We start from the raw sequence: 27,308 nt of genomic DNA, 5'->3' as shown, positions 1-27,308 counted from the left end.
CGTGCCCAGAGCAGCTGTGGCTGCCCCTGGATCCCTGGCAGTGCCCAAGGCCAGGCTGGACGGGGCTTGGAGAAGCCTGGGATGGTGGAAGGTGTCCCTGCCAGGGCAGGGGTGGAATGGGATGAGCTTTAAGGTCCCTCCCAACCCAAACCATTCTGGGGCTGTGTGTGCTGAGCTCAGGGGTGTCATTCAGGATCCAAGGACAGGGACAGCACAAGTCCTGGGTGGTAAAGAAGGATTTTGTGGATCAAAGCTTCTTCTGGGCAAGCTCTTGGCTGCAGGGGCCGAGGTGCTGTTGGTGTTTGGGTCTCTTTGACCTGGAATGAGGATGGATGCCCAGCCAGTGGCATCTGTGAGGTGTTGGGACAAGCCAATACCCACAGGAGCAAGAGGCAAGTTGACACTTTGGGTAAAAGAATGGAAAAAGTGATCAAAGGAGTGAGACAAGGGACTGACTTGTGGTGGGATTATTTAACAATAAGGTAATTAATGCTTTATCCCTCATTCCCTCCTTTCATGTGAGGATCACAAAGTGCTTCACAAACATTAATCAATCTTCCCTACCATCCCTGCAGGAAGGTCATGGGGCCACCAAGCATGAGGGAAATCTTGTCATTGATGGAGGTGGCTGCTCCCCCAGCAGGATGGGAGCTGGGGTGGGGTGGCAGGACAGGGAGAGCTCCAATTCCTCACCAATTACTTCAGTGATTTCCTGTAGCTTCCCAGAGGGCAAAAATGTCTTGGAGTTGTCACAGGCAGCTGGGATGGGCGAAGGCTGGTGGGAGAATGTCCCTCCCACAGGGTGTCCTGCCCTGGAGCCTTGGGGAGCTGGAGCATCCCAGTGGGATTGCGCTGTCATTGTCAGTGTTTCAAAGAGCCGTGGTTGTCCTTGTCCCCAGGTCCGGGCAGTGGTGCCAGCATGGCTGAGCGGGACCCAGCCACAGGCTGCCCACGTGGGAAGCAGCAGCTGCCAGGTCAGTGTGACGAAGGTGTGGTTTGGGGATTTTCCTGCTTTCAGATGGTTTATGAGGAAGTTGAATGTGGGACACGGCTGTGAAACGGGGAAGAGAAGACTTGGGGTGAGCAGGGACTGTCAGCTGGGGCAGGTGCTGGGAACAGGGCTGGGATGTTCCGTGCCTGGAGGGCCTGCACTGGCATGGCAAAAACGGAACTGGGAGAGCAATGACCTGACCAGAACCCCAGGGGCTGGGGGCTCACCCTGCACCTGGCCTGAGCCAAACCCCGAGCCCAAGGGGCGAGCCTGACGCTCGGGGGAGGCGTGGGCAGCGCTCCTGCAGCTCTGGAATGTTCTGCCCTCTCCGTCCTGTCTCTGACCCTGAGACCCAGCCGTGACTGCAGCTCTCGAGGTCCCCGTGCCCCTGGAAAGCCACCCCAGCAGTGGCCACCGCTGGTCCCTGTGCCCTGGAGGTGCAGGCTGGCCTGGCTCCCAGGGGAACTGAGGATGTCCCCTTGCTCCTCCAGCTTTCACCTGGGAGGTGAGGGCCAACGACCGCAGCTACCACAGGCAGGTCAAGAAGAAATTTGCCTTCTGCCTGAGCAAGAGGAAATACTCGGTGAGCCAGGGGGGCCCTGGGCCCCCGTCCCCTTCCCCTCCCCAGCCCCCCATCCCCGAGCCGGTGGGACGGGGCAGGGATGCTCCAGAGGGCTGGAGAGTCCCACACAAGCCCCAGGGAGGAGAAGTGCTGCTCCCTCCCTGGCTGCTGCCCCCAGAGCTGCTGGAGAGGAGCAGAGCCGTGTGAGGGAAGCTTTGCACTCTGGTGGTCTAATCAAAAGGTTCTTCAAAATGTGTTGAGTGAGCAAAACCAGATTTATTTTATTTTATTTTATTTTATTTTATTTTATTTTATTTATTTTATTTTATTTTATTTTATTTTATTTTATTTTATTTTATTTTATTTATTTTATTTTATTTTATTTTATTTTATTTTATTTTATTTTATTTATTTTATTTTTTATAATTTTTATTTTATTTTGTTTTATTTTATTTTATTTTATTTTATTTTTATTTTTAATTTATTTTTTATTTTATTATTTTATTTTATTTTATTTTATTTTATTTTATTTTATGTTTTATAATTTTATTTATTTTGTTTTATTTTTTATAATTTTTTATTTTATGTTATTTCTAATAATTTTTATTTAATTTTTATTTTATTTTTTATTTTTTTATTTCATTTTATTTCATTTTATTTCATTTTATTTCATTTTATTTATTTTATAATTGTATTTTATTTTTATTTTATAATTTTATTTTATTTTATTTTATTTTATTTCATTTTATTTCATTTTATTTATTTTTTTTTTTCCAAGCTAAATGGCATCGAGGTCAGTGAGCTGGGCTTTGGATCAGATTCAGAATCACAGAATATTCTGAGCTGGAAGGGACCCACAAGGATCCAAAAGTCCAACTCTTGCTGAATGGCCCACACGGGGAACAAACCCACAAGCAAATGGTTTTGTTCTGAATTTTATGCTGCCCTTGGATCTGATAAATCCATTTTCCTGTCAGAACCCAAGATTATGAGAATTTAAACTTTCTGTACTCACAAACATTGACCCCCAAAAAACCACTACATTTAACCTAAAGCCGTAAAAAAAGCTTCCAAAGTTAAAGAATAAAATTAAGATTATAAGTGTGTAGTTAAATTAAAAGTGTGTAATATCACTTAGTAGAACACTTAAAGTTTAAAGTTTTAAAATATAGTCATATATATAAAACAAAATAAAAGTTTTAAGGCAAAACCTAGTCCTTCTTCTTCACCTTCTTCTTCAAAATTTAAATAGTATTTTGTAACTAAACAAAAAAGTACATATTACAAGACATAAGTAATTAGTTAAGTTAAAAGTAAAAATAATCTAAGTGTTATTTCTTAATTAAATAGTTTTTCCTTAAAAAACCTTATAAAAATAGATACAAAGCCATCTTGTTGCTTGTTAGTAAAATACCATAAAACGAACAGCTCGTAAAACTATAATATAGTTAAAAATAAAAACCATCTAAATCTGAACACAAAATACCATCTCAAACACTTTCAATCCCAACCCTAACCAAAAGAGAAAAAGAAAATAAAATATCGACATTAGTGGTGCCCCGTCTGAGGGGAAACAATTTTATTAAAATAATACATTATAAAAATAATGTATAATAATATTAAAATTAAAAAAAAAACAAAAAGAAAAGAATAGATAGAAAATAAAAAAATATAAATAATAAAAAATGGAATATTAAGAATATATACTATTAAATAAAAATAATATTAAAACAAAATAATATATTAAAAATAAAAATTAATAATAATAATAGAAAATGCATCACAATGTTGAAATAAATTTTATAATAATTATTATACAATAATACATTATATATTAATTTATATAATAATTATTAATATATAATTTATATATTTATACATAAATTATGTAAAATATATATTTCTATATATCTAATATATAGAAATATATAATACATATAGTATATTATTCTATATTTATAATTTATATAATTTATATTGTAATAATTAATTAATATATATTAATAAATTATATAATAATTATTATCATTTTAGAATTCAACACTTTCTATTTTATTTTTTAGAATAATAATAATAATAGCAACCACAATAATAAAAATAAAATATTGTTATTGCTGTTATTATTTTTGAAATCAACATTTTCTATTTTAAATAATAATTATAACAAAATATAATATAATATAATATAATATAATATAATATAATACAATACAATATAATATAATATAATATAATATAATATAATATAATATAATATAATATAATATAATATTATTATTATTATTATTATTATTAATAATAATAACAATAATAATAATAATAATAATAATAATAATAATAATAATAATAATAATAATAATAATAATAATAATAATAATAATAAATTGTTACTGTTATTAGTTTAGAAATCAACATTTTCCCTTGTGGCTTTGATCATTTTTTTAAGCCATCCCTTGTGCCGTGAGGACTCCAAGGAACACCAGAATTTTTTGGCAGCTGCCGAGCAGGTCCCTGATTTCTGTCCCCCCTCTGCCCCCAGGGCAATGCCATCAGGACAGCCAAGTACAACCTGCTCACCTTCCTGCCCCTGAACCTCTACGAGCAGTTCCACCGCATGGCCAACGTCTACTTCGTCTTCGTCATCCTCCTCCAGGTGGGCCGGGCGCCACGGGCACGCGGGGTGGGTGCCAGGGCTCTGCCCACGGAGGGCTCGGGGCGGGAAATCTGCGGGATCTGTTGTTGTTGTTGGGCTTCACTCCCCGGTTGGGGTGGCCTGGAAAGGTGGAAAAGTCTCTCCTCCAACCCGTGTCTCCAAAGAAAGGCTCAGTGGTCTTCAGTCGTCCGCTCTCAAGGTAGTTTGTTGTGTGTTAGCTAAAAGATTTCTCCCTGAGCTGCTGCGGTCTGTTCAGCAGTCAGGCAAGGGCACACACTGACTCCCAGGGGGCTGGTGCCCTCTTTTATATCACACATTACGTGTTAAATGTTTATGGTTTTACCCAATGCCCATCACCAGTATTGAACAGTGACTTTCTACTCTAAACCAATCTGTGAGTGCCAGCATCACCAAGAACATGGAGGTTAGGAAGGAGAAAGAAAGAGGACAGGGCACGCCCAAGTCCCTTCATCTTAGAACCTCTGACCCCCATGTACAAAACTCAGGCCCCTCTGTACAAGGCCTAAAACCCCCCTGCACAGCACTCAAAAATCCTTCCTCTCACTTTGTGACTACTTCTACTATAACATCTAAACTTTTGTGACTTCTTGTTCTTCCTGCAAGGTTGGTAAATTGTTCCATGGGTCAGGTTCAAAGCCACAGGGGTCTGTGGCTGCACTCCAGCGTCTCAAATGCTCCCGACCCGAGCCCGGAACATCCAAGAGTGTCCAAGGGACATTCTGGGTTCTGACAGAAATTCAGGCTGAAAGGTTTCCCAGGAGCTTTTCCGTGGTGTTCAGCATCTTTCAGGAACTTCCTGAGGGGTTTTAACCTGTGCTCAGTGTGGGCACTTTAAATTCAGGAGGACGTGGAGCTGCTGGAGCCAGGCCAGAGGAGCCACGGAGATGCTGCAAGGGCTGGAGCCCCTCTGCTCTGGAGCCAGGCTGGGAGAGCTGGGGGTGCTCCCCTGGAGAGGAGAAGGCTCCAGGGAGAGCTCGGAGCCCCTTGCAGGGCCTGAAGGGGCTCCAGGAGAGCTGGAGAGGGACTGGGGACAAGGCCTGGAGGGACAGGACACAGGGAATGGCTCCCACTGCCAGAGGGCAGGGCTGGATGGGATATTGGGAATTAGGAATTGTTCCCTGGCAGGGTGGGCAGGCCCTGGCACAGGGTGCCCAGAGCAGCTGGGGCTGCCCCTGGATCCCTGGCAGTGCCCAAGGCCAGGCTGGACAGGGCTTGGAGCAGCCTGGGACAGTGGAAGGTGTCCCTGCCATGGCAGGGCTGGCACTGGATGGGCTTTGAGGTCCTTTCCAACCCAAACCATTCCTTGATTCTATAAAATGGCTTTGGTTCACATGGAGGGGAAGCTCACATTGACCACGCCATAACAGAAATTCATCCCTCCAACGTCAGAGACCCATGAGCATTTCTCACATCAGAAAGAGGTGAAAACCCACCAAAAGAGGTGTCTGTAGCAGAGATGTTGATTTTTTGATTCTGAGATGGGTTCCTGCCACCCTCGGGCTCTGGCCTGGGAGCCAGGGAGTCACTCAGTCACCTCAAGTGTCCCGAGGTGGGACAGGAGCTGTGTCAGTGCTGTAAAATCCTTGTTCTCCAGACTTTCCCTGAGATCTCCACGCTGCCCTGGTACACACTGCTGTTCCCCCTGAGCTGCCTTCTCATCATCCGGGGGCTGCGAGACCTCATCGATGACATTGTGAGTGGGGGGTGGCCCTGGGGACACGGGCAGGGAGGGGCCCTTTGCTGTGGGCTGGGCTGAGGAGCTCAGGGGCTGCTGCCATCCCTCAGTCCCGAGGGATCGCCCACTCCACCACATCCACACGTGGTTTTATTTTCCCTCGGGAAAGATGTGACACCCTGGCTGCTTCCCTTGGCGTCTAAACTTTCATTTCTGTCACCTTTAATACCTTGACCATGGGCTGTAGTGCCAGGCGGGTCCCCAGAAGCACCTGGGGGGAATTCAGCCTCTTTATTCATCAGAACACACCTTCCCACGCAGCTCTGGCACTGAGGAGGGAGGTGGTGGCATTAGGGGGGTTGTTTCTGTGGGACACCAGAGCCTGGCATGACCCATTCCTTCCCCTGGGCCTCTCTCTGTCTCTCCTGTGTGCAGGGCCGTCACCGCAGTGACAGGAACATCAACAGCAGGCCCTGTGAAATCCTGGCTGGGAGGAGGTGAGGGGCTCGGGACGGCTGTGCTTGTCTTTGCCACACCCCAGAAAATCCGTGTTCCACAGCTGAGGAGGGGTTTGATGGGGCTGTCCTGGGCTCTGCAAGCTCCCATCACCTCCCAAAACGTGCCACAGGTCCTCCCGTAGGATTGGTCACATTCCAGGCATGGGCAGCAGGTTTGAAAATGCCCCAGTTTGCTGTGATGTGCTGGGGGAGGCTTTCCTTGGCCACAGAATTCCTCCAGGCCGTCAGATCCACGGCACGGAGCTGTGTCCCTGCTCTGCACTGCTCCAGGGAAAGATGAGCTTTTCCCACCTGTGCTCAGGGTGCTGAGAGCCCTGTCACCTGTGCGTACAGGGACATGGATGTGGCACATGGCTCCTGTGCCACACTTGGTGCTCAGCCCCCTGGAGGTGGCACAAGAACCTGGAGACCCAGATCCTGCAGGAATTCGGGACAGGCACGGGCTGAAACACCCACAGCCCCCATTCCAAAGTTGTCCCCTGGATCCCCCCACAGGTTCTGCTGGCAGGAGTGGCGCGACATCTGCGTCGGGGACATCGTGCGGCTGCGCAAGGACAGCATCGTCCCGGTGAGGGGAGTCCAGAGCTGGCTGTGCCCTGGGGGACATCGGTGACCAGGGGCTCATCCAGCTGCTCTCTCCCTGTTCTTTGCTCCTCAAGGCTGACCTGCTCCTGCTGTGCAGCTCTGAGCCCAGCAGCCTGTGCTACGTGGAGACTGCTGACATTGATGGGTGAGGACTGGGACAGGGACAGGGACAGGGACCCCTCTGGCCATGGGGGTGATGCCTTGAGGAGCTGGAACAGAGGCTGGATGGAGATCAGAGGAATAAGATGGATATTTATTGCAGTCCCTTCCAAGGCCACACCCTGGCAGTACCACAGCCACAGTTGTGGCTCTGCCTGGATGCCCCCAAGATGGAAGCAAAAATAGCTTGATCACGAGATCTCACATTTTTATAAGTTTTAGTCCATTTCCATATAGGAGTTAACTGTCCAATTAATAGCTTCAAATGATGAAGTTTCATCCTCCTTGCTTGCTTGCCTGCCCTCCTCTTTTCACGTTGTCCGTGCTTTGGGCCTGAAGTTTGAAGAGATTTTCCTTGAGTGTCCAGCTGGAATAGGATTGTTTTGTCTTCACCAGCCCGTGAAAAGATCCTAGTATAAATCCTATATCCCATTATATATCCTATATATAGGAGATATAGATATATATAGGATATATATGGGATATAGGATATATATATGATATATATGATATATATAGGATATATATAGGATATATATAGGATATATATAGGATATATGAGATACATATATATACACATACACACAGATATATCTATATATATATATAGATATACATATATATATATGTAAAGCTAAAAGCTGCACACCAAAACAGAACAGAAAAACTTAAAACCCAAGGTATCAAGGGGACAGGGCCAGAGACCCTGGTCTTGGGGACCCCTCAGTGTTGGGAGGGTTCAGTGGAAACCACAGGATGTGGGAGATCCTGCAAAATCCAAACCTGCAGACCCCCCAGAAATGCAGTTTGGACCCAGAAATTTTGAAAGTGGGAGTCCAAAAGCTCTGGTGAGGGTTCTACAGAGCAGCTGGCGACCGAAGGACAGTGTCTCCATCTCCCAGCTCCCTCCCAGCCCATCCTCCCTGTGCAGGATGATTTAAGGGCAGGGTCCCTGGGCCAGGGCTCTTCCTGCATGAGTGCTCCACGTGTGGCATGACAGGTCCCTCTCTGGCATTTCACTTGTGTAATTAGCTGATAATTAATGGCTGTCTCTGTCCCGTGGGCCTGACAGGAGGATGAACAGCTCTGTCGCCCCACAGGGTTGTTTTATTTTCCTTTCCCTGGCTCCTGCTCACAGGGAAACCAACCTGAAGTTCAGACAGGCCCTTCTGGTCACTCACCAGGAGCTGGGGAGCGAGGAGAGCATGGCTGCCTTTGATGGTGAGTCTGCTGGCGGGAGGAGGATGAGGCCAATCCCACTGGGATGGGATGGACTCAGCCTTGGGAATTCGCTGCTCCCCTGTCCCCATCAATCCAACAAGAGGCTGGCAGCCAAAGGCCTCGTGGGAAGGCACTTCCCATCACTTCTGTGATGGATCCATCAGGGCTGGGCACCTTCCCCCTGCCCTGGATCTTGATTTTCCTGCTGGAACCAAGCTCTTGGTGCCCAAACCTGGGCTCAGTACCTGCTGCTCCTCCACAGGGTGCAGAACTCCCCTCTCCAAGGCCTTGGGGATGAAGGGAGTTGTGTTTGTACCTTCCCCAGTTCACAGCCCAGTGAGGTTCCTGCACTGATCAACCTCCCAGCACTTCCATTAGCCTTAATCTGAGCCATCCAAATCCCACCTAGAGATGCCCTGACAAACCCTGGATCTCCCTGAGAGGCCCTGAGTGTTGGATTATTCTCAGTTTTTTACAGAGACAGGGTAACTGAGAGGTGGTTGAAAAGATTTTATTCCATTATCAGTCTCAATGAAGGGTGAGGCATAAGAGATGTAAAACTCTATGCCATTCCATCAGAAGCCAACCTATTTATTGGTTATAATAATTGATAAATTTATTTTAAAATTATAAATTTTTATATTTTTTTATTTTATAATACTTTATAACCTTTTCAGGCTGTTAGCTTTGGCCACACAACACTGCTAATACTTTTAACACTAATAACCTATATTTTTACCATTACAAATCCATCTCTCATATCTTTGGGGGGGACACTTGAGGCTGAGAGGGGAGGAAGGTTCACCCCGGCCCCTGACCTTCCCTGTGCCAGGGCGAGTGACGTGCGAGGAGCCCAACAGCCGCATGCACACCTTCACGGGCACCCTGCGGTGGCGGGGCCGCACCCACGCCCTGGATGGCGACCGGATCCTGCTGCGGGGCTGCCGCGTCCGCAACACCGCCCTTTGCTACGGCTTGGTGATCTATGCAGGCGAGTGTCCCTGGCCGGGCCGGGAAGGACAGGAATCCCCCGGCAGCGCGGAGATTTTAAGCTGCCCAAGCGCTTCCAGCACCGCCAGGTGCCATTCCCAGCTGGCACAAGGTGGAGGTGCTGCCGCGGTGTGTCCTGGTGGCGCAGGGATCACTGGTGGGAGGTGAGGTGGTACCAAACCTCTCCTCATCCCGGGTTATCCCCCAGCTGCAGCAATATCTGGCCCAAAATAGCTTGGGTTTAACATGTTCAGAGAATCAGAGGATCACAGAATGGTTTGGGTTGGGAGGGACCTTAAAGCTCATCCAGTGCCACCCACTGCCAGGGGCAGGGACAACCACCACTGTCCCAGGCTGCTCCAAGCCCTGTCCAGCCTGGCCTTGGACATTTCCACTCATCCTGGGTCCAGCCAGGGTGAGGGAGGGGTGAGAGCTGCTGTGAGCAGCACATTTTGGAGCGTGCAACCACAGCTCCATGGACATGATGGAGGGAGGTTCTCCTCACGGGAGGGGAGGTGCTATCATGGAGGGAAGCAGCCTCACTGACCTGCAGGTGAACCTTCTGAGGACTTGCATTTTTACTTTGGAAATATTTCCTGCCCAGGGTTTGATTCCAAAATCATGAGGAACTCTGGGAAAATCAAAAGGAAGAAAACCAAACTGGATCACTTGATGGACCGGCTGGTGATCGTGGTGGGTGTGGGGCCAAGACCTCTGCCCTGCTCCTGGGGTGGCCCACAGGGCTCCTCATGAGAGGCCTCTTGCTTGGGTGGTGCTGCTTTTCTTCACCTTGCAACATTTGGCCCAAAATATCTTGGGTTTAACGTGTTCAGAGAATCCCAGAATGGTTTGGGCTGGGAGGGACCTCAAAGCCCATCCAGTGCCACCCCCTGCCAGGGCAGGGACACCTTAGCCTTGGGCACTGCCAGGGATTCAGGGGCAGCCCCAGCTGCTCTGGGCACCCTGTGCCAGGGCCTGCCCACCCTGCCAGGGAACAATTCCTAATTCCCAATATCCCATCCAGCCCTGCCCTCTGGCAGTGGGAGCCATTCCCTGTGTCCTGTCCCTCTAGGCCTTGTCCCCAGTCCCTCTCCAGCTCTCCTGGAGCCCCTTCAGGCCCTGCAAGGGGCTCTGAGCTCTCCCTGGAGCCTTCTAGAGAAGATTCTGGTGGTCTCTGTGATCCTGGGGTTTTCTCATCTTGGGACCTTCTCATGCTGGTTTCCCACCAGATCTTCCTGCTGCTGTTGATGACGTCCTTGGGCCTTGCCGTGGCCTCTGGGTTCTGGGCCAGGACATTCCAGGAGAAGCACAGCTACCTGGCTGGCCTCTACCAGCACACGAGCCCTGCCCAGCAGGCCTTCCTCAACTTCTGGGGCTTCACCATCCTCCTGAGCATCATCATTCCCATGTCCATGTACATAACGTAAGGACCACGGAGCTTGGCAGGGACCAGGGCCCAGCACCCACCCCCTGCCCTCAGCCCTCGCTTGGAACGTGGGTCACAGCCCCAGAATGAAGGTCCAGGTGTGGCCCAGGTCATTCCCAGCTGCTTCCTTAGCTGGGAGAGGGGAAGGGTGGATGGGGTGTGTATCCCACAAACATCAAGGGTGTGCCTTGAGATCTTCCCAGGGCAAAAGCAGAACAGGGATGCAATCCCTGGGCATCCCTGGAGAGGGACTTGGGACAAGGGATGGAGGGACAGGACACAGGGAATGGCTTCCACTGCCAGAGGGCAGGGATGGATGGGATATTGGGAATCATGGGTAGGCTGAGGATGGCTCTGAGGAAAGTGCAACTCCCCAGGAGCAGGATCTGAGATATTCCTGGGCTTCCTGTGGGGAGGAGAAGAGCACAGCTGCTCTGTGCAGCCAACAATCACAATTTATGTTGGAAAAGCTGTTTCCAAACTTTTGGGCCCTTTACTGGACCTCCATATCTGTGAATTTGGTCAGCAAGGGCCTCAGTTCCAGAGGGCACCCTATGGGTGATGAAAACCCTCTGGCCTCACCCAAGCCCAGAGCAGTAGGATCAAGGTGGGGATGTCCACCTGCCTTTCCTTCCTGTCTCAGGTCCCCAGCACCCTGGGCTGTGAGAAACACCACCTCCTTCTCCCTGTTTTCTCCTCCTGGACTCCCTAGGTTTGAATTCATCTACCTGGTGAACAGCTGTTTCATTAACTGGGATCTGGAGATGTATTATGGTGCCAAGGACATCCCAGCCGAGGCCAGGAGCACCAGCCTCGGCGACCAGCTGGGCCAGATCCAGTACATCTTCTCAGACAAGACGGGCACCCTGACCCAGAACATCATGAGCTTCAAGAAATGCTGCATCAATGGGACCATCTATGGTAACCGGGGCTGGGGTTGGTCTATGGGGGCTCAGATGAACATGGAGCTGGTTCTTTCCACCCTTCCTGAGTGCTTGGGACAAGGGGATTGGTGTTGGTAGGAATTCTCCTTGTCCTCATCCCCCACGTTTTCAGGGCTTTGCAGGTGCACCATTTATTATTGTGTCTTGGTTTGAAAGCCAGGTGTCTGCTAAGGAAGGCAGGAGCCTTCCTTGAAATGGAAAATATAAACCCCCTCCCTCCAAATTATTATAATTTTGAAATTAAGGGGCTCTCAGGCAAAGATATAGGAATAGAAATAACAGTTCTTTAATAGGAAAATTAAAAATACAAATGCAATAGTACAAAAAAGAAAACAAACCACTGACAGAGTCAGAATAGACCTGACAGCCTGTGGGTCAGGGTGGTGGCAGCAGTCCCATCCCATCGTGGCTCAGCCCTCCTGCAGTGCCAGCTGTGCTTCTGCTGGAGCAGGGATCCTGCACAAGGGGGGAGTTTTCCTCTGAAGCTCCAGGGCTGGTGTGGATGGGCCTGGTCTTCTTCTGGGAATGCAGTGGGGAAGAAAGCTGCTCCTCTGGGAATGCAGTGGGCAAAGGCTGCTGTGGTGTTCCCAAGGTCAGATTGTATCCAGGTAGGAATGCTTGGCTCCTCCCCTGGGCAGAGCATCTCCCCATGGGATGATGGAATTTTCTCAGCCATGCAGGGACACTCACTGGCCATGAACAGAAGATAATTAATAATTAATGGCCCATGAACAGAAGAGATCTCCTGGAGGGAGGATTGGTGTCCTAGACTGCAAAGCAAGATGTATTCAATTGCCATCTGTTAGAGGTGTGGCAGTTATCTTCTGTTAATTGGGCGGTTTTCTTTATCTCTTCCACAAACCAATCCTCCCTCCGGGGAGACACCTGTTGTTTATGGGCTATTGAATGTCACTTCGTGACTGATAAAAGCTGCAGCATCCCATTGTGAGATGCACCGCCCAGAGGGAGGAGCCAAGCATTCCTACCTGGATATAATCTTGAGTTTCTGGAACACCAGCACGGCTTTTTCTGCACTGGATTTCCTAGAGGAACAGCTGCCTCTTTCACTGCATCTTCAGAGGAAGACAGCACCCTTTTCTACAGGATCACTGCTCCAACAGAACCACACCTGACACTTCAGGAGGACTGCAGCCAGAATTCCAATTGGACTGCTGCCAACACCCTGACCCACAGGGTGTCGGGTTGTATTCTGACTCTGTCAGTGTTGTTTTGGTTTACTGCATTGTTTATTTTATCTTTTTATTTTCTTCTCTAATAAAGAACTGTTATTCCTGCTCCCATATTTTTTGCCTGATTTCACCCCCTTAATTTCAAATTTATAAAAATTTGGTGGGAGGGGGGGAGTCTACTTTTTTTTTTTTTATATTTCAGGGAAGGCTCCTGCCTTCCTTAGCAGACACCTGTCTTTCCAAAGCATGACAATTGGTTGTGGGAGAGATAAAGAAAACTGCCCAAAGAACAGAAGATACTGCCCCACCCCTAACAGATGGCAATAGAATTCACACCCCCAGCCACATCTTCCAACATAAGACAATTGTTGTTGTTTTTAATGAAGGAATGGGATTATTGTTGGGTTAAGAATGTTTTAATTTTTAGATAAATATTAGTTTTTGAGGTTGTGAGATTTTAAAAGGGTAAGTAGTTGGTTATAGTTTAAAGTAGTTATAAGGTTTTTGTTTTAAGATAATACATAATTTTTAATAGATTGTTGTTATAAGGTGTATTTGGTTTCTTTACTATTTTTATTTAATTTTGTTGTATTGTGGATATTTTTTGTTTAATGGGTTCTTTTTATGTTCATAGATATGTTTTTATTATAAATGTTAATTTTTAGTTTATTTTATATAATTATATATTTTATATTTTTATAATACATTTTTAAATTTTTTATTAATATAGCTTTATTACAAGATAATATATACTTTTATATGTAGTTGTTATAAGGTTTATTTTGCTTTAAAAATTATTATTTTTATTTAATTTTGTTGTATTGTGGATATTTTTGTTTAATGGGTTTTTGTTATATTTTATAAATATGTTTTTATATATAAAAACTATATTTATATATGTTTTATATAGAAATTATATTTTTAAATTTTAGCTTATTTAATATAATTACATTTATATATTATAAGTTTGTTGTTATTGTATTAATATAGTTTTTTATTTATTTAAGGTATATTTTTATTTATAATTATAGAAGTTTAAATTTATGATTTTTTAATGTAATATTTGTGTATTTAATTTTTCTATTAATCTAAGGTTTTTTTAAGATGGTAGATTAATTTTTTTCTATTTGTGGAAGTTTTTATTTTTTTATTTTATTATAAAATTATCATTGTCCTTAAGCTGTTCAATTAGAGTGAATATATGTAAAGGCTCTTTGCCTTTCTTTATTATTTATCTGGTGGGTTTTTTTTGGGTTTTTTAACCTTTTTTTGTACGTTTTAAAATTTATTATTTTTAATGATTCTGCTCAGTTTTCCCCATAAAGCCTTGAAAACTGCCAAGTCCTTCCTCTTCTCACTGCTGTATTTACTCCACCTCTTGGCTTACTTTGGGAGCCATCATGATGCTTAATTAGTGAAATTTAATGAGCAGGGCAGGCCCAAGCTTTAGCATGAATCCCTATTTTCCTGAGGTAAGTATCATGTGCTTGAGACAAATGGACAGGGATAAAAGCAAAAATGAAGGCAAAAAATCCCTAGCAAATCTTTTAGGCAGGAATAAACCAAATATTCCCTGCCTGGTGTAGGACATCCCACCCCTGTGGAGCAGCATCACCCTCATCCCAGCAGGCTTTGGCCAAATGCAGAATCTGCCAGGAAATGCAGCTGAAAGTAGACCTGAATTTTTAACATTAAAATCATGGTGAAAATCTGAACAAAAAGTCAAAAAGGTGAGGATAACTCCACTGGAGATATCCCAGTGGAGTCTGACCCTGAGCAAATGCTGAGCTGGTGCTCTTTTACTGGTTTTTTGGCCAGCAGGAGCTGTAGTCCCTCCAGAGAAGCTGCTCCAAGCCCCCTGCCAGCCCTCCATTAATGGGATTATTTTTGTTTTGGCAGGTCCAGGCACAGGCCATGAGAACAAACACGCATCGGTGAGTAAACCCCCCTCCCATGTTGTCATGGTTTGACACTGGCGCAATGCCAGTGCCCCCATGAAAATGCACCTTCTCAAATAATTGCTGTGAGATCTGATCAGGAACACAGCAGAGCAGGCCCAAGCTTAATAACAACAGAAAAAAAAAACGTTATTAAACTACTACTACTATAAAAAACACAGACACTAAATCCAGGATGAAGACCTTCCAAAACACTCCTCCTCCTCCCACCCAATTTCCAAACAAACCCACAGTGAGACACCACCCAGGATTCCTAATCAAGTTGCCACCCTTCAGATAATAAATACTCAGTCCCTCAAAGGAGTGAGAAGTCTCTCTTGCACCACAGACTCCCCCAGGAAACACAATTGCCACCCTTGTGTTTCCACGCCACACATGGCAACCACCCGGAGAAAATCTGCCAGTGTGACACTTTCTTTTCCATGTCACAGTGCTCTCACCACCGTGCATGGACAGACTGCTCATAGGGCTTCTTTAAGGATGCTTTGCCACCCACTAAAAGAGACAACAGTTCAGCATCTCCTCTTGGGACTACAGTCCCCCCCATTTTCTTCCTCCTCTGGGGCCAAGGGTCTCAAGAACAGAGATCATCTTCTTCCTGAAGACAGAGGGCGTCACCATTCCCTCCTCAGCTTTCCTCTGTTCTCTCCATTCCTCTGTTGGTAGTCACTGAAACAGGTCTCTTGGCCCACCACCGCATCCCCCTAAAATGCAGTCCCTGTTGCAGGAGAATTGGGTTCAGTCTATGGCTAACAAGGAAAGTCCAGCCACAAGCCACTCCATCATCTCCTCCCACCCAAAAATTTCCTCTTCTAACATCTCAGATCTCAGACTGTCTCTCTTCTACTTCAAATCAAGGAGGAGTAATATTTTACAAAGCCTTCATTTCCCAGGAAAGGGTTAAAAGTTCAGACTCCCTGGATGGCTGAAATCTCTGCCCAGAAGCCAATTCCCAAGGCCAAGGCTGGGCACCTCCCCCACCCTTTCTCCTTCTCCTCCGCCAGCAAAGTTACAGGTGCCGTCAGGACTCTCTGTCTCTTCCCTCTTGGGGGGGGATGACAAAGGCATCTCCGCTTCTCTCCACCCTTCCATCTACAGGAGCTGGCTCGGTTCCAGTCCTTCTACCCCTCGGCTCACCTCGACCAGGCCTCATGGCTTCCCCTCCCCCACCCAGCCCCATGGCTGGGCAGGAGAGGTCTGCGGTCTGCACCACACTCTGACCTGAACCAAAGAGAGACAGCTCCCCTGGGAGTTCTTGCTTTTAGCCCCCTGTGTTCTCAGAGGCGTATCCCTATCTTCAGTGGTCACTCCAGGTGCCAATATCCAAACCTGACCACTGACTGGTTTGACCCAATTTCCTGAAAAAATTCACTTCCATGTCAAACCACGACACACGTGCTGTGGGGCTGACACTGGTGACACTGGTGACACTGGTGACGCTGGTGACGCTGGGGACACCAGGCACAGCCTGGTGCTGAGGAGCTCAGCTGGCTCCCGACAGGGTCCACGCTCTCAGAGGAGCCTGGCGAGTTTGCCCCTCCTCAGCTGCCATTCAGGGCAGGGGAACCGAGGTTGTGAAAGGATGCAGTTCTGATTTTTAGGGTTTTTCATTCTCAGCTGTTTTACACCCACCCCCTTGGCATGGGCAGCGCAGAGCTGGGCTCAGCTCCTGGCCTGGCTCTGTGCCCGGCGGGTCTCACACTGGCAGGGAGGGGAAGGACACCTTAGAAGGACACCAGAGTGCCACTGTGTCACATCCTGGGTGCTCCTGGGGACACAGAGCCCTGTGCTCGGTCCCACTGGGCTCCTCCATGCTCCCGTGCCTCCTGCAGGGCTCGGGGCTGACCCGGGAGCTCCCCAGGGAGCAGAAGTCGGATGTTGGCAATGTGACGCTGCTGGAAGCTGCCTGGAGGGACAATGACCCGGTGCTGAGGGAGTTCCTGAGGCTGCTGGCCCTCTGCCACACCGTCATGGTGGAGGACAGGGGCGGTGGGTTGAGCTGCCCCTCGGGGCTGTGTGGCCGTGGTGGGGTTTGGCAGCGTCCAGCAAAGGTCAGCTGTGGGGTGGGAGAGCTCGTGGGTGGCTCATGCCACCGTCCCTGTGCCATGGATTTGAGTTTGGAGGTGTTTTAAAACTCATGGGTGGGAACAGAAGCATAAGGGAGATAATCCTGTCTGGGGCAACAAGCAAAAGGGGTCAGAGAATCCCAGAATGGTTGAGGTTGGGAGGGACCTCAAAACTCATCCAGTTCCACCCCTGCCATGGCAGGGACACCTTCCACTGTCCCAGGCTGCTTCCAGCCCCAGTGTCCAGCCTGGCCTTGGGCACTGCCAGGGATCCAGGGGCAGCCACAGCTGCTCTGGGCACCCTGTGCCAGGGCCTGCCCACCCTCCCAGGGAACAATTCTGCCCAATATCCCATCTAAATTTCACTTTTTCAGTGGGAAGACATTCTCTGTGTCCTGTCCCTCCATCCCTTGTCCCAGTCCCTCTCCAGATGAGACAAGCAGGATTGAGTTTCCCCAGCCTGGCAGCTCAGGCTCAGGCTGTCACAGCTGGGCAAGAACGGGGCACTGCAGCTGTCCCAGTAGTGTTTGCTGGGAGTCTCTCTGTGCAATCCTCCTCCTCCTCTCCTGCAGACCAGCTGGTTTACCAGGCAGCCTCCCCGGATGAGGAAGCGCTGGTATTGGCAGCCAGGAACTTGGGCTATGTCTTCTTGGCCCGGACTCAGGACAGCATCACCATCAGGGAGCTGGGCAGGACCAGGACGTACGAGGTGTTGGCCATGCTGGATTTCAACAGTGACCGCAAGAGGATGTCTGTCCTGGGTGAGTGGGGTGGGGTGGGCTGTCCCAGGCTCCCTTCTGTGCTCAGCCCTTCGAGGGATGGCACGGGGATGGCTGCAGGTGGCTACAGCTGGTTCCTAAGGGTCATCCTGGTCATCCCTGTGGATTTTCTCGCCTTGGTCAAGGCAGCCAAGAAGGGTTTGAGCAGCCAAGAGAGAAGAAGTGAATCCAGGGCTCAGAGGAGCGGTGCGAGGAACTGACAGTCCCTGATTCTGCCCCGTGGTGGTGCAGAGCTGGGGATATTCCTGTGCTTCCCATGGCCGCAGATGCAAAAGCACCAGCGAGCCCTCTGGTGCCTTCTGGGGGCCAGCACGGGCCAGCGTGGCCACTGTGTGGGGACAGCAATGAATGGGAGCCATCTCTGAGGGGACCTAAGGTGTCCTTCCCTCCCTGGCAGTGCGAGACCCCCAGGGCACCATCCGGCTCTATACCAAGGGTGCTGACACCGTCATCCTGGAGAGGCTGCGGAGGCGAGGGCCCAAGGAGACCCTCACCGAGAGGGCTCTGGATGTGAGTGCCACACCAGCCTGGGGTGACAGGACTGCTCTCCCTCCTGCTGGCGTCACAGGGCTGCTCTCCCTCCTGCTGGGGTGACAGGACTGCTCTCCCTCCTGCTGGCGTCACAGGGCTGCTCTCCCTCCTGCTGGGGTGACAGGACTGCTCTCCCTCCTGCTGGGGTGACAGGGCTGCTCTCCCTTCTGCTGGCTTTGGGCTGGGTGTCCTGCAGTCCGTGCCCTGCTGCTCCTCCTCCCTCTGCCTTAGGGATTTTGGTTCTGCCTTCTGCTCTAGGAGCCTCACCTGCACATGGGAAAGGGGGTAAGAGGGCATGGAATCCACCTTTGGTGTTCTGCGTGGACCAGCTGTATCCAGGGATACTTGTGGGGATGCTGTAGGAAGGGGGAAGGGAGTCAGAGCTGGAGAGAGATGCCCAGGTCCTGGAGTGTCTCTGGCTCTGCCCATGGCTGGCCTGGGGTGATGCCCTGGTCCTGTGAGAGTCTCCTGGTCCTCTCCTGGGGAGGGAGGAGAGTCCTGATGTCTCCTCCCTGCAGCGCTTTGCAGAGGAGACGCTGAGGACGCTGTGCATGGCCAGCAGGGAGGTGAGCGAGGCTGAGTTCCATGCCTGGAGCTGGAGGCACCGTGAGGCCACGGTGCTGCTGCAGGACCGTGCCCAGGAGCTGGACAGGCTCTACGAGGAGATGGAGCAGAACCTGCAGGTGGGATGGGGCTGGGGTCAGGAGGAGCTGTCTGTGCCCCAGAGGGCAGGCATGTGGGGTTTGGCTCTCCAGAATGAGGAGGTGAAGTGTCCAAGCCAAAACCCATTCCCTGGGGGGAGTTTTCCCCAAGGGGTGACTTTGTGACATGCCAGTGGATACTGGGGTGTCAAGTTGTGTCTACCCCCAGCTGGTTGGATCCAGGGGTGATTCCCACCTCCGTGTCCTGTCCTGCCCCGTGCCATGACACCCAGTCACCCCCCTCCAGCTGCTCGGGGCCACAGCTATCGAGGACAAGCTGCAAGATGGAGTCCCCGAGACCATCCAGCTGCTGAAACTGGGCAACATCAAAGTGTGGGTGCTGACAGGAGACAAACAAGGTCAGTGGAGGCACCTCCAGACCCCTCAACACATTTCACTTCTCCCCTAACCAGGACCAGAGAAGAGAAGGGCCACTGGGAGTGGGCAGGAACTGGTCCTGCTGTTCCCTTTACTCTCCAATAGCAGCACATCCCACCCGCCAGGGGAAACTGAGGCAGGGGAAGGAGCTGTTCCCCACCAAGGGTTCTTGGAGCCAAGGGATGGGGGCTGCCCTGGGCTGGGGGGCAGCACCACGGACCATTGAGAGTTGGGTGTTGCAGAGACCGCGATGAACGTTGGCTACGCCTGCAGGCTGCTGACGGACGACATGGAGATCCTGGAGGAGAAGGAGGTCAGGTGAGGAACCGTCCCCTCCTGGCTGTCCCTGCTGAGGACACCCTAGGGCAGAGGAACTGGGACAGGGTGGGCAGAGCTCAGCTCAGCCAGAGGAGCTTCTCCTTCCTTGTGCCAGCCTGGATGTCCATGGTCTTCCTCTGGTGTTTTTCCAGGCCTCCTCACCTGTTTCTTCTCCCACCCCACGCTCTTCCATGGCAGGCTTTGCCCAGAAAGGGTTTAAGCTTATCTCCAGACTCTAAACCAGGCTGATTTCTGATATGAGTGAACCTCCTCTTTGTTCCTCCTTTGTCCAGCCCATGGGGACTGTTCCCACCACAGTCCCATCTCCCTAGCTTTGAGATGACCAAGGCCTCACCAGCATTCCCAGTGTCTTCAGCTCATGTCCAACCCCCCCTTTCTCCCACAGCGAGATCCTCCAGGCCTACTGGGAGAGCAACAACAACCTCAGTGGCAGTGGGGATGCCCCGTGCAGCCGCCGCCTCTCCCAGCAGCGCCCAGAGACTCCGTGCCACAAGAGAGCCATCATCATCAGTGGAGACTTCCTGGTAAGGTGGCACCTGGATGCTGTTCTCTGCTCCTTGCCTGATGCTTGTTCTTGCCCTGGTGGTATCAGAGTCCTGGGTGGCACCAGGACATGGTGCTCCTCCTGCCAAAAAGGTGGGAAAAGCCCATTTGGGGCTGGGGAATGAAGGGTGCAGAGGAGAACAACCTTGCACTGAGCATTTGGTGCTGGGGGGTGAATTGCGGTGAAAAACTAAGATCCCACAATTCCAATAAAGATTTGTAGGGATGGTATGTTTATTGCAGTGCTGGACGCATATGAGGGATCTTTTCCCTTCAAAGGACATGCGTGCCCCTGAGAACTCCCGATCCTTTTTTATTACTCTTACTAATTTACATATGCATAGAATTTCACTATAGGTTCATGTATATTCATTCTGCTGATTTTGGTTACACTTACAGCTAGTTACACTTGTACTCAGTTTTTGTCAGAATGTACAGAAAGAACTCCTGGGTCACTCTGCGCTGTCTGTTTCAAGGTCTGAGGAGTCTTTCTTATCTCTCTTTAGCTTGGAAATTTGCATTCTTTCTCCTCAGCTGGGGCAGTTTTGCTCGTGCTGCAGTTACCAGACTAAACAGCATATTTTACTTATGTTAGCAAGCTTAAAGTGGCACATTTCACCTAAATCCAAATGGATTTCTACCCTGTGAAATTTTTACTCTGTCTCAGGGGCTTTGGCCAAAGCTGCCCAGTGTTCTGGGGTGATGCAGGCTGGGTGGTGATCACAAGCTCTTGTGGTCACTCTGGGACATACTGGGCTCATGGTCACAGCACCCACTGTGTGATGAGCTTGGTGAAAGCCAGAGTCACTCTTTTGGGGCACTTGAGAGCATTGCTGAGGAGCTGAGGGCTCTGAGGGCTATGAGTGAGGTCCCAGCCACGTGTGCTCTCCCCCAAGGACAAAATGCTCCACACGGGAGAGGTGCTGAAGGAGAAGAAGGGGTGGCCATGGCGGTGGCTGTGCTGTGACGGGGCCGAGGTCTCACAGGACCAGGGAGATCTGGTGGAGAAGGCCTTCGTGGACCTGGCCACCAGCTGCCAGGCTGTGATCTGCTGCAGGGTGACCCCCAAGCAGAAAGCCCTGATGGTCCAGCTGGTGAAGAAGCACAAGAAGGCTGTCACCTTGGCCATCGGGGACGGGGCCAATGATGTCAACATGATCAAAAGTGAGGCGGGGGAGGTCGGGGTTCTGCTGGTGTGTCCCACTGGTGATGGTGGTGCCCCATTTGTCATTTCCACCACCTCACTCTCCCCTTTGGAGTGAGGAACTGGGAGGGGAGGCCCCAGACTTTGCTGTGCTGGGAGGGGAGCGAGAGGCACAGGACAGGGACCAGCCCAAGACAAGTGCAGGGTGGCCCATGTGCTTTTGGCATCTGGGATGAACCTTGATGAGCCTTCAAACCCCAACGTGGGCAGTTGGCAGAGCCATCCCTGCCTCTCCCAGTAGCCCTGACACAGGGCTGTGCTCCTGGCACAGCATGCCTGGAATATCCAGGATGTGGGTTAGAGGGGGCTTGTTCCCTTTGTCTGTCACTCCTGGATTCACATTCCTGGGGACAGCCCATGGGGAAATCAAGCCCCCTGCTCCCTCCAAACCTCCCCATGCGTGTTTGTCACCTGCAGCCGCGGACATCGGGGTGGGCATCAGTGGGCTGGAGGGGCTGCAGGCCGTGCAGTGCAGTGACTACGCCCTGGCCCAGTTCTCCTTCCTGCAGCGCCTGCTCCTCGTCCACGGCCGCTGGAATTACCTGCGCATCTGTAAGTTTCTCCGCTTCTTCTTCTACAAGACCTTCGCTGGCCTCCTGGCCCAGGTGTGGTTCGCTTTCCACAGTGGATTCACGGCCCAGGTGAGGGGTGCAGGGATCACATCCATCCTGTGGAGGTCTCTGCATCAGAGTTACAACTCCCCTGCTCACCATCCTCTGCAGGGATAGTGCCTGGGGCTGCCTGGAGGACAGGTGTCCACATCACCACCTTGGTCCCCTTTTCTCCCTTGCCATGTCCAAATTCTGACTGAGACACAACTGGTTATCTGCTTTTAACCTGTCTGGATTGGGAAAGAACCCCGGGGAAACTCAGGATCTCCATGTGTGTCGTGCTTGAGACGGAGACAATGCAAAGCAACACTCCATTTTCAGAAGGCTTCAAAGACTTTTTTATTATAGCATGCATGCTTTTTATACATCATTACAAAACTCATAAGTTTAGACTTTACTCATTGGTCAGAAAAGACCAACAAAGTGCGTATTGGAGTAGACAGTTGCAGGTTTCTCTTATTTATCCATCTTTCTTTCTTGGTATCTCTGTCAATGACCTTGGTAGGAAATTCTTTCAGGGGTAAACATGGATCCTTTCATCAAACTTCTCTCTGGGTCACAGAAGTGGCTGTAAAACCTCTTGCACACTTGTGAGCTGCAGTTCAGTCTTTGACAGATGTAGGATCCCATATTCATTAAACTGCTTTCCTCCAAAATGAGAGCTTTGATCCCAAGGGCCATCATCAAGGGTGACTTGACCAGCAACATGTGGAGCTCCATCCCCATCTCTGTCTGCAGCAGGACCCTACAGACTACATGGGGCTGATGCAGGGGATGGGGGAAGTCCAAGGGGATTTCCATGTTTGGATCTGAGTGTCTTGGGGCTTGGACATCCTTTATGAGTCTTTCCAAAGCACCTCCAAGCTTACAGCTTCTCCCTGTTCCCTTCTAGCCTCTGTATGAGGGCTGGTACCTTGCACTCTACAATATTTTCTACACTGCCTACCCCGTGCTGTCCGTGGGCCTTTTGGAGCAGGTACGGCTTCCCCGGGCTCACCCAGCCCTGTGTCACCCTTGGCAGGTGGGAACCAGCCCAGCAGTCCCTGCACCCATCTGCACAGCCCTTTGTGCCAGCACATGGCATTTGCAGCTAGGTGGGCATTTGGAGCTCACCCTCAGTCCTGGGGTGCCCATCCCCAGTCACCCCAGAGCCACTGGGCAGAGGGATCCACTGCAGCTCTCCCAGAGGGTGGGTGGGGTGGGGTGGCCCCATCATGCTCCCCCACTCCCTGCATCTCCTCTGGGATTCTCTCCCTGCTCCAAACCCTGCATCCCCTCTGGGATTCTCTCCCAGCAGGACGTGAGTGCCAAGAAGAGCCTGGAGTTCCCTGAGCTCTATGTGGTCGGGCAGCAGGATGAACTCTTCAATTATCGTGTTTTTGGTGTCACCCTCCTGCACGGGGTGGGCACCTCCCTCATCAGCTTCTACATCACACTCTGGGCCTTTGAAGACCACGTTGGCACCAAGGCCGTGGGTGACTATGAGTCCTTCTCTGTCACAGTGGCCCTGTCAGCGTTGCTGTCGGTCCTCGTGGAGGTGAGCACTGATCTGCTCTTCCTCATCCTGCCCCATGACAGATCTTTAGGGTCCTTGGTCTCTGGCACTATCCACGGTGGCTCTATGGCTGGGGCATGATCTCCTGGGGATGGAGGAGGGATTTGGACAAAGCAGCTGAATGGAAGAGGGTCACCACGGCCCTCATGAGAGTGTGTGCTCTGCCCACTCTGCCTTTGTCCCCACAGATTGTCCTGGACACTCAGTACTGGACAGTGTTGTCCTTCCTGATGGTCACAGCCAGCCTGCTCCTCTTCTGCCTCTTCTCCTTCCTGACCCAAAGTGTTGATGCCTACAGGATAGCCCCTGCCATCTTCCGCTTCCCAGGTGAGGTGCCCTGGGGACCCCCTTGGCCCTTCCCTTCCATGGCCTTGGTGCTAGGAGCTGTTTCCCACCCTGTAGATCATCTCCTTGTTCTCGAACTGCTGTCTTGACTTTTAACTCCCGTTTTGGTGCCATCTCCTCTTTAGAGCCCTCAGCACCTTCCTGGCTGGGGGCCTGTCCCCCAGCACATGTTCCCTGTTCCCTCTCCACGTTCCCTACCCAATCACAGCTGTGTTGACAGATGCCAGCTGGAATGCCCTGACCGACCCCTATGTCCTGCTCGTGGTCCTGCTGGCCCTGGTGGTCAACACCCTCCCCTCGCTCACCGTCCACGCCGTCCGTGCCATCCTGGGCACAGCCACCACCCAGCAGGTGAGGGCTGGGGGGCACTGGCAGGGCAGGGCCCTGCTTCCCACCGGTGTTGGTATCTGGGATTGGTGATGGCAAGGGAAGGTTCCCCAGGGAAGCCTGGACTGTACTGCTGGGATATGTCACCTCTCCTTGGTGGTCCCACTCATGGTGGTCCTTCATGACACTGGCACAACTCTGACTCCAGGGGCCTCTCCCAAATTGTTCCATGGTCCAGCAGCAACAAGGGTGAAGACAGCTGACCCAGCTCTTGGAGAGGGTCTGCTTTTGGTTGCAGTAAGGAATTGTCCTCCAGGACCCTCCAGGAGGGTCTGGGGTCTGGTGCAGGTCTTGGTGCCACCCCAGCCTTAGTGGAGCTCACCCCCACCAGGGTTGTGGGTTATACCTTCAAAAGAGTCCAGGTGGAAGCAGGGCTTGAGATTGTGCTCCAGAGCTTTGTGAGCTTTGCAGCCCCCTGGGAGAGGCCCCACATCCCCCATCCCATCATGGAAAAAGAGGTTGAGATGGAGCTGGGATCCAAACTCTGTCCAGGTGGGGATGCCTTGTGAAGGCTGAGCTAGAACAGAGACCCGACAGAGCTAAAGAATAAAGTAGGGATTTATTCAAAGGCCTCAATGGATCCACCTTGGGCAGCACAAGAGCCCAGCCAGGGCTGCACCCAAGATGAACCAAAATGGTCACAAAATGCACAACTGCTTATGGGGGCTCTCACTTTTAGAAGTTCTGCTCCATTTGCACATTGGAGTTCATTTTCCCATTCCAGCTCCAGCCCATGCAGTCCCATCCTGCTTGTTTTTCTCTCTTCATTCCACGTTGTTTGTGCTCTTGGGCCTGAGATTTGGATCATTTGTCCTTGGTCCCCAGCTGGAGAAGGAATTGTTTTGTCTCCCTGCTCTGTGCAGAGAGCTCACCATCCCCTGATATGAAGCCCAGAGCCACACACTAAAGCAGCACAGAATCTGAAAAATAGAAAAGCTCAAACCTGAGGCACCAGTGGAGGGTGTCCCTGTGCCTACTGTGTGTCCCACCTTGGGCTGAGGGCTTGTCTGGGAGGTGTCCACAGCCCATGTGGGAGCAGGGGCTCTCATGGACACTGTGCTGCAGAGCTCCCTGAGCTTTGCAGATCCCCAGGAGAATCCCTACATCCCTCATCCACATGGAAAATCAGGTCATTGTAGAGCTGGGAGCCAAGCCATGCCCTGGTGGAGGTGCCCCTACACTCCCTTGGTGCCTCAGGTTTGAGCAGGGAGACAAAACAATTCCTTCTCCAGCTGGGGACCAAGGACAAATGATCCAAATCTCAGGCCCAAGAGCACAAACAACGTGGAATGAAGAGAGAAAAACAAGCGGGATGGGACTGCATGGGCTGGAGCTGGAATGGGACAATGAACTCCAATGTGCAAATGGAGCAGAACTTCTAAAAGTGAGAGCCCCCATAAGCAGTTGTGCATTTTGTGACCATTTTGGTTCATCTTGGGTGCAGCCCTGGCTGGGCTCTTGTGCTGCCCAAGGTGGATCCATTGAGGCCTTTGAATAAATCCCTACTTTATTCTTTAGCTCTGTCGGGTCTCTGTTCTAGCTCAGCCTTCACAAGGCATTCCCTTCATGTCCCTCCTTGGGCTGAGGGCTCTCCTGGGAGATGTCCCCAGCCCTGACCTCCTCGTGTCCTTGCAGAAGATCCACCTGGAGGCCAAGCGGGACCCGGAGCCGCCGGTGGAGCTGCGCTCCCACGTCCTCCGCAGCTCCTTCCGCCGCCGCTCCAGCTACGCCTTCTCCCACCAGGAGGGCTACGCCGGCCTCATCACCCGTGGGGACAGCCTGCGTGCCAGGGCCACCCGCGGGGACAGCCTGCATGCCAGGGCCACCCGCGGGGACAGCCTGCGTGCCAGGGCCACCCAGGGCAGCGCCCCGCGTGCCCTGCGCCCCCAGGGGACCCCGGCCGTGCCCTCCGTGCGCTGCCCCTCGGTGTAGCTGCCCCCACCCCGCTGGGACAGGGCAGGAGCAGCAGGGGCACACCTGGCTGCTTCTCTCCTGCCAGGACCACCTTTAATCGTATCTGGTGCTTTGCAGAGGGGCTGGCCCAGCCTGGGGGGCTCCTGCTGCGGGCACCGTGACCCCCACGCTGGGCGCACGTGGCTTTGCAGAGCTGTACAGCTGTGACAGCCGCTGCCCGCTGCCACCAGGCTCGCCCCTCGCCCTGTGACCCTCTGGCTGGCAGCCCAGCCCCCTTCGCTCTGCCGAGCCCTCGGAGCCTCTGGTGTGAGGCTCGTCCCGCCCCAGGCTGCACCCACAAAAGCAGTGCTGCCGACCCAGACTCATTAACGCAGCTCTGGATTAATGACCTGCCCCGATGCAGAGCAGCAGCGGGGCTGGGCAGGGGTGCAGAAGCCTTGTTTTGTGTTCTCCACCAAGGGCTGGGGTAAATCCTGTGCCTTTTCTGTCAGGTCACAGAATCCTGCAGTGGCTGGGGTGGTGTTGGATTATGGGTTTTTTTTTTTTGGTTTTTTTTTGGTTTTTTTTTTAGAGATGGGGTAACTGAGAGACATTTTAAAAACTTTTATTCTATTTTTAGTCTCATGAGAAGAGTGAGACAATACAGATGTTATAATTTATGCTATTACAATCAGAAACTATTTCTTAATTACAATGTATTATAAACATTTCTTGGTTTATCAGCTTTTGCAACACTGTGTTGTAAATGCTTTAAAGCCAATCATCTAAATTACTCCTCGTGGGTCTTATTACAATGCATCTTTCATAGTCCTATTTCTTTGAAGTATCTAGTCTTATTTGTAAGGCCATCCTTTGAAACTTGTTTCTAGTTCTATTTTTTTCTTACCAATGTCTGTCCTGTTCCATGGCATTTCTAAGTCAGCATTTCTTATCTCAAAGTTTGCATACAGGTGCCCACTATTTTCTACAAATTTATTTCCCACATTGTGGGACCTTAAAGCTCATCCCATTCCACGGACTGCCATGGGCAGGGTCACCTCCACCAGCCCCGGTGGCTCAGAC

General features: G+C 50.5%; 1 protein-coding gene across 1 annotated transcript; it reads left to right on the top strand.

Moving 5' to 3' along the window:
- The first annotated feature begins 322 nt into the window (after window positions 1–322).
- On the top strand, window positions 323–26,264 carry ATP8B3 (ATPase phospholipid transporting 8B3). The gene is made up of 28 exons (XM_068173709.1): window positions 323–352; window positions 866–974; window positions 1,483–1,574; window positions 4,093–4,206; window positions 5,822–5,920; window positions 6,338–6,399; window positions 6,916–6,988; window positions 7,080–7,150; window positions 8,303–8,385; window positions 9,218–9,376; window positions 9,980–10,068; window positions 10,605–10,798; window positions 11,514–11,722; window positions 14,835–14,869; window positions 16,726–16,882; window positions 17,532–17,720; window positions 18,136–18,248; window positions 18,788–18,952; window positions 19,218–19,329; window positions 19,591–19,666; window positions 20,073–20,211; window positions 21,127–21,394; window positions 21,852–22,075; window positions 22,938–23,021; window positions 23,343–23,582; window positions 23,789–23,927; window positions 24,166–24,296; window positions 25,968–26,264. The coding sequence occupies exons 1-28, from the start codon at window positions 323–325 to the stop codon at window positions 26,262–26,264; spliced, it is 3,753 nt and encodes a 1,250-aa protein (XP_068029810.1).
- The last annotated feature ends 1,044 nt before the right edge of the window (window positions 26,265–27,308 follow it).

This window comes from Anomalospiza imberbis, chromosome 27, assembly GCF_031753505.1.
Source record: "Anomalospiza imberbis isolate Cuckoo-Finch-1a 21T00152 chromosome 27, ASM3175350v1, whole genome shotgun sequence".
In the NCBI taxonomy this organism is placed as follows: Eukaryota; Metazoa; Chordata; class Aves; order Passeriformes; family Viduidae; genus Anomalospiza; species Anomalospiza imberbis.
This window is presented reverse-complemented; position numbering and strand designations above follow the sequence as displayed.

What these genes read in the sequence shown, in the direction of transcription:
- ATP8B3 (XM_068173709.1), top strand. Translation starts at nt 323, where the DNA reads ATGAGGATGGATGCCCAGCCAGTGGCATCT. An exon ending in TGAGCAAGAGGAAATACTCG is followed by an intron (nt 1,575 to 4,092) that starts GTGAGCCAGGGG and finishes CTCTGCCCCCAG; the next exon opens with GGCAATGCCATCAGGACAGC. An exon ending in CATGGTGGAGGACAGGGGCG is followed by an intron (nt 16,883 to 17,531) that starts GTGGGTTGAGCT and finishes CCTCTCCTGCAG; the next exon opens with ACCAGCTGGTTTACCAGGCA.